Source organism: Pogoniulus pusillus, chromosome 19 (assembly GCF_015220805.1).
Source record: "Pogoniulus pusillus isolate bPogPus1 chromosome 19, bPogPus1.pri, whole genome shotgun sequence".
Lineage (NCBI taxonomy): Eukaryota > Metazoa > Chordata > Aves > Piciformes > Lybiidae > Pogoniulus > Pogoniulus pusillus.
In genome coordinates, this window is record NC_087282.1 from 14,986,997 (window position 1) to 15,001,241 (window position 14,245).

The 14,245-nt window shown below is 37.8% G+C and overlaps 1 protein-coding gene across 3 annotated transcripts in view; it reads right to left on the reverse strand.

Annotated features, from left to right (window-relative positions):
• TMEM164 (transmembrane protein 164) overlaps positions 1–14,245 on the reverse strand; it is a 32,412-nt gene that overhangs the window by 9,031 nt on the left and 9,136 nt on the right. For all 3 annotated transcript variants that reach the window (XM_064159427.1, XM_064159428.1, XM_064159429.1), the window contains 3 exons: positions 8,016–8,065; positions 6,689–6,755; positions 832–910 (listed from right to left, as the gene is read on the reverse strand). In XM_064159427.1, coding sequence (XP_064015497.1) covers positions 832–910; positions 6,689–6,755; positions 8,016–8,065 — 196 coding nt within the window. The remainder of the gene's footprint in view (positions 1–831; positions 911–6,688; positions 6,756–8,015; positions 8,066–14,245) is intronic.

The window sequence follows — 14,245 nt, forward strand, 5'->3', positions numbered from 1 at the left end:
ATATTTAGTCAACACAGTTCTTTTGGAAATGTCACTGCTATCACAACAACATTAGATAGCAGCAAACACTGGTAAACTAATAAAGGGCAAAAAAGTGAACTATCATTTTCTAATCTATCAAAGGCTACTGAAACACCATAAACTATCATCTTTTATTTGCTAGATGAAACAACTTAGTTCTACTAGAAAATGCAGCTGGAGTTAAGCCACCGCTAGAGGGGAGCAGAGTATCACACCAGATGAATATATGCAGCATTCCCTTCTAAAGAGCACAGTTAACGATGTTAACAGTGGCCAGTGGAACAATGCGGGATTCCCAGACATAGTGAACTCTTCTGGGGTAAATGACTGCAAGACTGTAATCTTGCCGGAAGAGATAACAAATAAGCTAGTTCATTCCATTAAAATGTGTCACTACATTTCATTAGAACTTCAGAATTTCAGGGATTTATCTAACTAGCTAACAAATATTTACAAGGGGATATAACAGTATTCGGTTTTTTTTACCTCGTTTTAAGTTGCAGTACTTCGAAAGAGACATCCAAGATGGCAAGCATCTTAAAAACATGTCCCACAAACAAGTTAGAATACTGCAAAATGCCAGAGATGCTACTCAAGAAGATGGTGATGATTATGCCAATACAAAAGGCCATCTTTTCATTCCTACTAGAGTGTCTGTTACCTGGATTACAACTCCATCATAACACCAGAAACTGTTAAGTAACATGGAGAAAAATGGTAGAAAAGAGCAAAGTCTGTGGTAGCCATTAAGCACAGCTATTTAATTGCATGAGACCAATTCAATAGGTATAGAATAAATAGCCAACCTACCTCCTTTCTGCAGCAGGTAGATGGGCACAACATAAAGCATCACATGCTGGATGTAATAAATTTCCATTTCAAATGGAAGCTGTAGAATAAGGAAAATATTTGTAAATATTTTTCATCACTAACAACTGAGTTGCAAGTGACCCATGACAGTCCCTTCAGACATTTTAATCATCTATGCATATTAAAGAGATTACATTAATGGGCACTGCTTTTAAAGTGCAGCTAACTGCACCCATGCCACTCTTCCTGCCACAAAGGCAATGCAGTACTGCAAGTAGACAGTTCTCAAAATTAGACAGAAGTACATGAAAGAAGGAATAATATAAGATCACTACTTTCCCTTAGTTAGTAAGAATTACAAATAATGATACGAAATCCTAAAGAAATCCAACCACAAACTATACATAACCCACATGACAGATGCCTATTTAGGAAGAAAAGATAATGGCTATCTTGCAAATAACAGAACACTATAAACTTGTATATGTAAGTATATAAATAAATATGTCAAAACAATTACTGAGGAGGCCTGTGAAAAATCAAAACACCCACCTTACAGCAAACTGCATGCATATGTGAAATTGCTACACTTCAAGTATAAAATAACCAGTATCTAATTGGTTTTAAAGAAAAGCTGCAGAAAGATGTATGTAAACAAGCTACTTAACAGTAAATCAGGTATTTCTCACCTGCAGACAACTTTTGGAAGTTACTGTATTAGTCATCTGTGTGTTTAAGAGTTCAATTTGTGTTACTTGGAGGTCAGCTAGACTGTGCTAAAAATAACTTGAACCACAACTCTGAGTTTAATTTGAGCCTCTTAATCTAGACTCAACTAATCGTAGCTCTTTATCAGTCAGAAAAGATGATGCACTGTATTTTAAAGTAATGCCCATCTGTAAATGTCTTTGTTAACCTAAAAGCACATTTATAATTGAACAGTAGCAGAAAAAATCAAGTTTAAACTTCTGATTTCAACCTCTTGTTGCAGTTCACTTAAAATAACAAAAAGAAAAAAAGCGCCCTCCTTTTCCATTACTATTCTGAGACACTGAAGTCACAGCACCAAAGCAGAAAGAGTAAAAAAAAATTTCTGCAACAATAGAAGTGGAGAGGCTGAAACAGTTTGGTTTTCTTCCACTGTGCCATTCAATAAACAGCTACTAATTAAGATTTTCATCTTTGCAATTCATCAACTCCTCTCATATCCTATTTTGATTGTAAAAGATGCTAAAATCCAACATCTGGTTTCTGCTAGTCCTGGCATTTCTCAGTTGAACACTGTCAGTGTCCTGACTACCACCTCCAAGATGTTCATCCAACTCTTGGGAGACTAAGATAAAAAAAACCTCCATACAATCTGTTGGGTCTTTTTATTCCAAGCATTTTGAACATAAAACCAAGCACAACAGCAAGAAATCCACAGAAGTTGTGAGTTTTCCTGAACCTGAACCTTTCCTACTCCTTGCTGAAAGACACAGAGGGTAAAGTGAGGGAATCAAGATTATATTGAATGAGGCTGAAGCACTTTCCCTAACTGAAGAAAAAGCTGTACCTCTCCCAGCTGGAACAGGCACACTTCAGAAATAATAGCTCCTGATATAAACAACACAACGCGAGGACTCACTCCTGCCAAGGAGCATTCTCTGTTTAGTGTCTGGTTTCATAAGGGCTTCTACATTCGCAAAGTTGTGAGGGTCAGTTACACAAACACTACCCTCAGGACACTTCTGAGAACAGAGTAACACTTGTTTTGCTGCAGTTGTCTTGACAATATTTTTTGTATGTAAAACAAAACATCCTTTTTTCATTAGAAAAGCTTGCTTGTTCTGAAGCTGGGCTAATTACGCAAGTGCATTTCCTAGTATAGAGCTGCAAAAGCTCTTCTGTACAGCCAAGCACCCAAGTTGTAGAGTCAGTCTACAGCAAACAGAAAACGAACAGAGACGGAAGAAGAACTGATTCACCTAGCTCCAATCCTCTGCGACTAAAAATAGTTGTTTCAGCAGCAGTCACTCACAGCAGAGATGTAGGTACCTTTTATATGAAAGGATCACCCATCAATCTAGAATTTAAAGAATCTCTCTAAGGAAATAGTAAGCACGTCATCAGGAAACTGGTTTAGCACCACACTTGGTAGAGTTAGATAATGGCCAGACTCAAGGACCTTAAAGGTCTTTTCCAACCAAAAACATTCTGTGATTCTTAGACTTATCCTCTTCCATCACATGCCACTGTGGAAAACAAGCAGCCATCCTCAAGAGCAGCATTCAGTATTTCCCTAGTAACAAACCAGTAACATTCACGGTACCATGTCTTCAACCACATCCATTCCCAGAGATTCAGTCACTGGGTATTCATCACCGAGAGTCATCTGAACTCTGGACCTTCATTGTCAATTTATCGGCTGGGGTTTTTTTTCAAATTCCTTCACCCATTACTAACTGCCAGCAGCACTTTTTCCTCCATTTCACCTTATTTCTCTTACAGCAACTAATGGTACAAGACAAAAGGACAAATTACTTATTTCTTCTACTAAGATATATTCTGGGCTCCTTTAGCAGTATGAATACATACATATAAATTATTACTTGTGGCAAAAAAATCTGCTTCACCCATTCATAGCTTTTAACATTGGTACTGCTCAGAGTATGGTTCTGATCTTACAACAGAATGCATACCCTTCAAGCCAAATAGTTCCAATAATAGAACACAGCACCTTCTGAAAACACTAAAATGAAACTATCTTAGCCATGTGAGCAGAGATGGCAAATCCAACACCTCTGGGACATGTCCACTATTTTACTTTATCTATATCAACATTTTCAGGACATCAGCTTGCAAAAAACACCACTCTTAAACCAGTGGAAAGTGTTTCCTTTAAAATTTGATTAATGCAATATGAAAGTTCAAACAAAAGCAGTTACTCTTCAAGCACTTGGAAATCTAATAATCAGATTCCTTGAGCGTCATCACCTTTTTTTACTGAAGGGTCATAAAAGTTTGTCTTGTGCTCCCTGTGAATTGTTAATGCTGACCAAGAATGACTCACATCATAAGAAACGAAAATAAGAGAAAATTAAACCCCCTTTATTTCTGAAAGGTTAGAAAGAACTCACAAAAATATTAACTGAATATGAAACAAACTGTTTTGTCTGTATCCAATGACTATTCCAAGACACAAAATTTAATTTCATCAGCACATGGTAAATAATGTAGCAGAGAACCGGAATAGTTGCCAAATAAATACAAGTGGGTACATCTGTTACTCAAGACTGTTAATTTCTGGCACCTCAACTTCATGCCAAGGCAGGAAAATATTTTCTTGCAAAGAACAAAAATAGACTGACCTCATCTTTCAGGCTACACTTTTTTGAACAGTATCCCAGGTGCCCACTACAGTCCAACAAGGTTTTTAATAAGTAGTGTCACTAAAAGGTTAAAACAATAGATGGTAGAAACCTCCGACTGTAGTTTCAATTAATATGTCAACTCTCCATTTCTACTGGCAACAGACTAATATTTAAGATTTTTTTTATTATTATTGAGGCTCCAAAAAGAAAAAAAAAAAAAAACTAGATACATCATGAGAAAATGGAAATTGTCAAATTACAGTAGATGAGTTTAAAAAAAAAAGGGGTAATTTATATCACATATACAAAGAGAATACTTACAAAGCATTAACATAACAGGTAGCAAAGGTGTGACTTTAACAGACTTGACCACAAAGTGTACTAAGAGATGTTCTTGAACAGTTCAAGACTTAGAACCAAAATCCTGACACTCACTAGTTCCTAAACATCCATCAGCTGGCAGATTAGTCATTTTTCATTATGCATTTTCTGTCCTTTGGTCCTTTCAGATTATTGATATGTACAAATAAAATTGTACATCTAATACTTTTTCCTGCATTTCACTCTGCTTTCATCTCTATAAAAATTTACTAGTTGACTTCTCCAGAGCCTACAGCTCGACAGCAAACATCTGCTGTCTGTAGGATAACTAATAGACACCTCAAAGGAAAGAGAGATTTAGGAGACAACCACCTACAAGACAACATCCAGCTGTATATTAAGTAACTGCTAAGGATAATGCACATTTCACACTATGAAGGTGACTGCAAGCCATTTCACTGCTTACAGCAATATGTCCATTTGGTACAATCTCTTGCAGCAATGGGACATCTGCAGCCTGGTTTTCTCCCGCCTCAGAACTCTCCCTGCCCCAGACATCATCTCCCGCCTCACTTCTAAACTACTGTTGGATTCAATACCAAATTTTTCATGCTCTTTGCCACACACTGTATATTGCAACTCTTTACAGATGTAACCAAGTAGACATTTGTGTATGAAATGTACACATTAAAATATATGACTTAAAATGTAAAACAGAAATAAAAAAGTTGAGGCATGGAGACAACAATTCTTGACTGAATCAAATTTTTTTCACTTAGATATCACAAAGCAGAGCAGATAGTGTGGACAAAACTTAGTAGGAACTTTAAAAAGTCATAATACTTTCAAGAGATATTTCATGTTTTCAGGCCAATGTCAGTGAAAATGACTACAATGACAGCTGCAGAACAGAATGTGTCTACCACAAGAGAATCTGGGTCAAAGCAGCAGTGCTATAAAACATTACCCACATTATCACGTGCTGGAAGAAACAATGAAAAAAATAATCGCATAGCAAGCAGCTGTTAGGCCAAAACTATCCTATACTGTATTTATTCATAAAATATTTGCTCTTAGACATTATCACTTGGCTCCTCTACCTCTAATTTCAGGAGAAAGTTTTTTAAGTAGTCTGTTTTTTACTGTTAATCACCACTGTCCTAACATAAGTGAGAGCTATGATAATGACAGACTAAATACAAGCCAATGATTTATTAAATATTTCAACATTTTTAAATGGCTACCCAGAAAATTAATTTTGTTATGGTGAAGTTTACATTTACTTAAAAACTGGATAGTCTGAAATACAAAAATAAAGACTTTTCCTTATCCATAAAAAAAACCCCTACGTTTTGTTCATTTGATGCCATTTCAAGCAATATCAAGTTCCATTAAAACTTAATTGCAAACTCCACATAAACCATTACAGTATAGGAAAGAATATAGGTAATTATCAGATCAGGAAAAGCATCATAAATCTTAGAAGAACTCTGTGGTTATTCCACTAAATCCACTGAAATCTGAAAAAATATGGTCCAACTGACTGTATGTCTGTTTCACACTTTGTGGAAGATTACTCTTACCATGTGAAAGCCTGCAAGTGTATTATCCTCCTTCTAGCAACTAAACTGTGTCTTGGTGCAAAATGTCATAGCTTAAAAGGAGGGGGAAAAAAAATAAACTATTTCCAAACTGACAATAGAACTGGCAGTTTTCAGGTGACCTAGCCAATAAACATAGCACATCATCCATAAAGTTCAGCGCAGATGCAGGTTTTTATACTTCACCTTAAAACAGTCAGCCTTTGCAAACTGCTTTTAGCAGTTTCCATGCCTGAAGAACCTACATAAAATCTGAAAATTCTGAAAATGGATTTTGACTACTGGCCACAACAGTAACCCATGACAGCCCTTTTCAAAGCCATTAAATTGAGGGCTACTTTGTAGATAACACTTAAAACACAGCAGTGTTAGCTTGTCATGCTGATTGATAAACACACAAAAAAAAACCCCAAACATCCAAGATTGGTATTTTGACTCTACTGTAGTGACCTACCAGGAACCAACAGCCTGATAAAATGAACTGTAAGAAGGCCAAGCAAAGTAAAGGTCTAACATATTGCCATAAAACAATCTTTAAGAAATGGGTTAAAAAAAAGAGGAAGAAAAATGCAGTGCACTCACCAGGCGTGTGTTAACTACAGGAAACAGCAATGCCAAGAGGGCTCCATTCAGCATATGCATCTGCAACCTTAGAAAAAGGGATGTGATATTATTTCCACAGAAATTATTTCACATATTTTATGTAGTATCTCTTCAATAAAAGGTAGCAAGAGGTTTAAGAAAATTATTTTGGTCTGAATTTGAATAAAGACTCTGTTAAGTGAATTGATCAGGACAAAAACCTGTCTTTCAATACACACTTAAATAATTTACTAAAGTAGGACCATTTGCTGTAACGAGCTTTGGATTCCTAGAAAGCCTAGACTGTCCATTTTTGTTAACCCTGTTCATGATGCAAGCTGGTTAATAGTTGGAATTTTGCTGCTTGTCTTTCAGAAATTAAAATAGCATATTTGACAAAGGTTCTTACTTCTATCTATACATTTGTAAAGCTGCAAAAATCTGACAGAGGTCTCTTAAACAAATTGCATTTGTTAAAATGTAACAGCAAGTCTTAAGCAAAGAATAAGGCATGAAGGTGGTATTATAATACTGCATTTTGTACACCTTTCAGTCATCTTATTCTGAACTACTTGCATCAAAAGAACACAAAAATAGTATCTATAATGTTTCAGTTTACATAAGACACCAAGTAAAGAACAAACTGTCTACAACCAATGCCTGTCAAACCCTTAAGAATAAGAAGTAACTTGTGGGGGTATAAAGATATTACAATTTCAAAACAGTTTTTCAGACAGTTTATATGCTCTTTCTGAAAAACAACAAATACTGTGGCCTACTCTGTTCAGAAGGCAGAAAAAAAATATCAGAGGATGGAACATCTCTCATACAAAGAAAAGATGAGAGAGTTGGAGTTTCTCAACTGGAGAAGAGATGGCTCTGAGGAGACGTTCTTGTGATCTCAATTACTAAAGGCGATGAACAGAAAGATGGGGACAACCTTTTTAGCGTGGCCAGTGGTGACAGGACAAGGGGTGATGTTTTTAAACGAAGAGGGAGATTTAGATACAAGGAGGACATCTTTTATACCACAGGTTTCTCAGGAGAGGTGGTAGATGCCCCATCCTGGGGAACGCTCCAGGTCAGGTTGAACAGAACTAACCTGATCTAGTTGAAGATGTCCCTGCTGAGGAAGAAGTTAGACTCAATGACCTTTAAAGGTCCCTTCCAACCCAAACTATTCCATGATTCTATGATTTTTCAATCCAACCAATACACCTTTTGAATTAGATATACATTTTAATATTTTATGACTTAACTTGTGATTAATATCTAAAATACATTAGGCAGGCAAGACAGCAGAAATATAGTAGGGAAGAGGCATTACCTGAAGAGAATCATTGCAGTCCGACAGGGAGGACAGGCAAGAAGAAAAATCTGAAATGTTAGAAACAAATTTAAATTAATGATATAATCTCTTTTAGACTTCATTTACTGTATCTTTCCTTTCCAATTCTGTATGTAACAGACCAGAAGAATTTACTTTTCAGCAGAGCTAAGATGTATGGAAAATCTTGAACAAATAAAAAGGTTTCACATTACCCACATACGAACGGTTTTGAGCAGCATGAGTAGCATTTTGGTTTCAGCTCCTGCCAGTGCCTAGGAAACAAGTCAAATTCTACTCTGTGTGATATTCTTATTATAAAAAGTCTGTCATAAACTAGATTACTGCATTACCTACCATTTTACTACAGCAGCTCCCTTTATCCTCATGCAAGATGGCTGTCTGTAAAAGCCTCAAAATATTTCCCAAAGTAAGGCTACCATAGTATCTGCTCTATGCATAAGTTTCATAGTCATGTCTAACTACATCTTACCATGCTCCATAAAGTATCATTGAAGTATTGTGAAAATTTCACCAGTTATTGACTAGCTGTTTCACAAGACTGAAAGTAACTGAATACCAGTGGAGCAGCACATTTAATTTTCTTTACAGGCCATTCTCCTACCATAAACAGGATTTGATTCATATTTTTGTAATACAGTATTGTTGATTTGGAGCAGTGCCCCATCTAAATTTAGAGGATAAGCATAAGCTTTTGATATGACTGTCCAAAACCTCTCACAGCAACTTAAATTTCCTATCAGCAAGCTTTACTATAAAGAGATTATTATGCAAGTGTTCAGTGATAAAAAAACCTATTTTTTTTATATTGTCCACCACTGCAAAGGAGAGGCATTAGCCTACTGTCCATTAAGTATTATGGGAGGGAAAAAAAAAGGGATCATGTTTCTTACTCCTGATGCTAAAACAAATTCACAATAGATTATTTCACTGCCACCCTACAACACAAATTGCCATCAAATCACTCCGAATGAGAACATTTGAAGAATATGTCTGCTTTGTGGACAAATCAGATTACATAATTCACCAACCATGTTCCTTTGAGGTGTTGCAGGGCTGGGAAAAAGCCTCTGATGTGTATTCAGATTAATTGCTTGTACTTGCTGCAGCAACAGCAAGTGAATATCGAGGCCTGGATCATGCTACTGAGCACAGAAGCACAGAATCATAGAATCAACCAGGTTGGATAGAAGAGGGGCTTGCGGCCAGTGCAACACAAATAAATGTACTGATTCCAAATATTTTAGTTCCAGTGCAAGTTCTTATTATACAATCACTTATTCCTCTGATCTCCTTAATTGTATGTTTAATTACATTCAGCCTCAATAAGAGTTTACAACATATACAGACACACACAAACTGTTTTTCCCAAGTGATACAGGACTCTAATAAAAGCACAGTGAGGAAGAGGCAGCAATTAAATTTAACTTTGTGCACCTGAAGACATTTTCTTAGTGGATACTGTTTAAATCAAATCCAAGATTTTCTCAAGTTTTGCATTTAAAAAGCAAGTAACTTCAGCTCATCAGGACAAGTTAGAGAGGAAATGAACACAGCAGAAACATGATGACAACCCACTAATAGATGCTTTTTTATGTGCTTAAAAAAAAAAATAGCGTATGCCAAAAAAGATCTTCTGAGAGGCCAATGTGTAACCCTGAAAATACCCATGTGGCTTCAGGAAAGTGTCCAGTCCTTATTGTGCTTCTCTAGTCCATCATTACCTATTTTTTCAATAAACTTTGTTTATTAACTATAGTTCTTTAAATTGTGCACTATGTATCTATGAACTTTAAAGAAGGGAAATTATTCTATGATATTTTTACCTAAAACATATATACTACATTATAATAACTACTTTTTCCCGTGTTACTCACATGCATTTGGCAAACTCTTTAAACACTTCATGTACTATGTTTGCAAAAGGAGGTATGTACTTAGTCTCACTAGTTCATCCTGACTTTTACATTCAGATTATTTTATGCCTCCCTGCTTTCCTTACATTCAGAAACCTGACCAAAGACATGTGTTACTTTTGAAGGACAGCTATTACCTTCATGAGTAAAATTCTGCTCTTCAAATATTAAAAAAAAAATCTAGGAAAAAAAAACAACTAACCTTATATGCAGAAAATAATCAAACAAAACGTGTTTTAATTGCACCAGTAATTGTTTTTTCTGACACACTACAGAATGCTCCAACTACCAAACGGTTGAGCAAAAACTGTAACACAGGTCTGTATATCGTCTGAATCAATACCACTGAGGAGAAAAAGCAGCTAGTATTTAAAAGGATGGCATTGTTACAAAGACTGAGATGGACAAATCAATTTAAAATAATTACCATGGAGACAGGCAAAGAAATGAACATGATTCACAGCTGCTTATTTTTACATCAACTCTTCTCTCAAGGTTTTACACACTCAGACTAGCACAGATGGTACTCTAATTCACCGGCACATTGCAGAGTCCTAGCGTAAACAGGGCAGCATGTATTTTAAAGCACACTGAAGGAGCTTTCCCTTTCAAGGCAGAGCAATTAACCTCTCGTTTTAGAAGAAACAATTCAAGTCCCCTCTTAGCCTGTCGCAAATTCATGTTACACACAACAAGGAGGACAAAACAATTACTCTGAAGTCCAAAATGGACAAAATTAGCTATTTCAGGAGGGAAAAGGAAGCTATAAAACACAGACTAAACGCTGAATTCCGAGCACAGTTCTAATCACTCACTTTCCTTTTCACCCCTCTCTCAAAAAATAACAAAACCCAAACAAACAGATTTAGAAAAGTTACAGAGGTCAACAACAACGATCAAAAAGTCTAGAACATCTTCCACACATGGATCAACACATGAACAATCTTCAAACTGTAAAGACTATGGGCTAATGAATGTGAAAATGAGGGTACAAAACGCTATGTGGCTCGAGGAACTGTACAGCTAGCCCCCCCAGGGGAAACAACACCATGAGTCAAGATGATGGAGCCTTTCATCAGCAAAGGACCAGAAGATTCCACAGTTGTTCTCACAAACTAGTAACACATGTCACTTCAACTTTGAGAAGCCAGATGAAAGCAGAATTCAGGAAGTTTGACAATATAATTCCCAATTGCTCTGTAAGACATAAATATTGTCTGTTCTCATTGTAAATATTTCTGGCATGAAGAACCGCACAACCAGCACTGCCCTGCATAAGCCCAAATCCAAAGGTCACAACACATGATGACCAGCAGGGCTGTTATAAATTGAAGACTAACATAAAGGACTCCACTGCTTAACTACTTCCTCATTGCAACAAGATCTTAAAGAGACTGAACTCACAGCTGCTCTGAACTAACCCTGGACTGGACTGCAAACCATTCCCTTCTTCTAATCATACCCTAAGAAAAGAAAGCTTTACACAGTATCTACAGGTCTGAGATATACTGGAAGGCAGAAGGGCAAGGATGGTATTTTTTACCCTGTAGTAATATGGTTTTTTTTTAATTTCCTGAAAGCAGTGTGTGAACCTGTCATGCAGTATTTGATGGGAGACACCCTTAAAATCTGTTTGTATTACTCATCTGTGTCAGTGTAGCAAGTAGAAGAAAGAGTCTGTGTGCAAAGGACTGTTCTGATGACAATTAGAAAGTAACATTGTATTAGTTTATGTATTGTGAGGGTGATGAGGCACTGAAACGGGTTACTCAGAGAGGCTGTGAATGCCCCATTCCTGAAAGTGTACAAGGCCACGTTGGATGGAACTTTTTATTCCAAAACATTCAAACCTCTACAAAGTATTACACCTAAGAGCGCCCTTCAGTGATACTTTAATGACACCATTTTTCAGTTAGTACACTGAAGCAGAGTACAATCAAAACTTGTCATGAAAGGTTTTTCTTCTATCAGTCTTAGTCTTGCTGAGACAGAAACACAAATAACAAAGATCACATTCAATAAGAAACAAACCGAAGACAAATGATGATAACTCAAAAGGTAGTCAGGAAGAAAAGAACAAGTCACACAACTCTAACCTCTCCTTCACACGAAGTGGCACTTAAAATGTCAATGGGAACACTTACACATGAGGAGTGGAGTTGTTTCTGGCAGAAAAGAGCTAAGCACACTACAAGTAAATCTATCTCCTATCACATATGCTGCACGGATTTCATTTAAAGAATCACAGAATTAACCAGGTTGGAAAAAAGCTTTGAGATCATCAAGTCCAACCTATCACCTAACATCTTCTAATTAACTAAACCATGGCATTAAGTGCCTCATCCAGTGTCCTTTTAAACACCTCCTGGGATGGTGACTCCACTGCCATGGGCAGACCATTCCAATGCAAATCACTCTTGCTGTGAAGAACTTCTTCCTAACATCCAGCCTAAATCTGCCCTGGTGCAGTTTGAGACTGTGTCCTTTTGTTCTGTCACTGGGTGCCTGGGAGAAGAGACCAACCTCCACGTGAGTACAACCTCTTTACAAGTAGTTGTAGAGAGCAATAAGGTCTCCCCTGAGCCTCCTCTTCTCCAGGCTAAGCAATCCCAGCTACCTCAGCCTCTCCTTGTATGGCTTGTGCTCCAGCCCCCTCACCAGCCTTGTTGCCCTTCTCTGGACATGTTCAAGCACCTCAACACTTTTCTTAAATTCAGGGGCCCAGAACTGGACACAGTACTCAAGGCGTGGCCTAACCAGTGCTGAGTACAAGGACAGAATGACTTGTCTGGTCCTGCCAGCCTGATACAGGCCAGGATGCCATTTGCCTTCTTGGCCACTTGGGCACACTTCTGGCTCATGTTCAGTCACCTGTCAATCAGTACCCCCAGGTCCCTTTCTGCCTGGCTACTCTCCAGCCACTCTGACCCCAGCCTGTAACACTGCATGGGGGTTGTTGTGGCCAAAGTGCAGAACCTTGCACTTGGACATGTTCAAGCTCATGGCACTGGACTGTGCCCACCTATTCAACATGTCCAGGTCACTCTGCAGAGTCCTCCTAACCTCTAATAGATCAACATATGCTCCCAACTTGGTGTTGTTTGCAAACTTACTGATGATGGACTCAATCCCCTCAATCAGATCATCAGTGAAGACAGTAAACAGGGTGGGGCCACCCAGTAATGACCCCTGGGGGACACCACTGGTGACTGGCTGCCAACTGGATGTGGCACCATTCACCACCACTATCTGTGCCCAGCCATCTAGCCAGTTCTTCACCCAGCACAGAGTGCCCCTGTCCAAGCCACGGGCTGACAGCTTTGCTAGGAGTTCACTATGGCAGACAGTGTCAAAACCCTTGCTGAATTTCAGGTAGACTACATCCACAGCCTTCCCCACATCCACCAGGTAGGTCACCTGGTCTTAAAAGGAGATCAGGGTGGTCAAACAGGACCTGCCCCTCATAAACCCATGCTGGCTGGGTCTCACGTCTTGGCCATGCTGTAGGTGCCCTATAATTGCACTCAAGATGATCTTTTCCATTATCTTGAATGGCACTGAGGTCAGGCTGACAGGTCTGTAATTTCCTGGGTCCTCCTTCTGACTCTTCTTGTGGATGGGTACCACATTTTCCAGCTTCCAGTCTTCAAGGATCTCTCCAATGAACCCTAACTGTTGATAAATGATGGAGAGTGGCTTGGCAAGCTCATTTACCTTGCAAAACAGCAGCATGTCTGTCCTGAGCTGCCTGTTTGATTTAGTATCTTATCACAGCTGATTGGAAATATCTTTCTTTTCAAACATCCCAGTCATAATAATTTAACCACATCATAGGTCAATTATTTTTGCACAGAATTTTAAAATAAAAACTTTTCAAGGTTAGATTTTAATTTCTACTTGCAACATTCTGAGTAATCCTAAAAACTGGGAAGAAAGCAGCCAGGTAATTTTAAAGATGTACAAGACTGATAATTAACTCCAAAATTAGTTTTTGATGTAAATTCAAAATGGTCAACCTAACATTTATCAGAAAACTTACCAGTTCCACTATATAGCTTTGATCCAGCATCTAGGAATGTTAAATGCCAACTGTCTTTGTATAAACTATGAATTCAGCACAGAACAGCCACATCACTTAAAAGCAACCTCTTTGCCTTATAAAAGGTAATTCTCACAAAAAAAAAATCCTAACTGTGATTTGCCAAGTTCAGACCACCAAACAAACATAGAGCCCAAAAGGTGTTATATTCTCATTGCTAAACAGCAGCAAGTTGACTGTATTTAATATTTTAG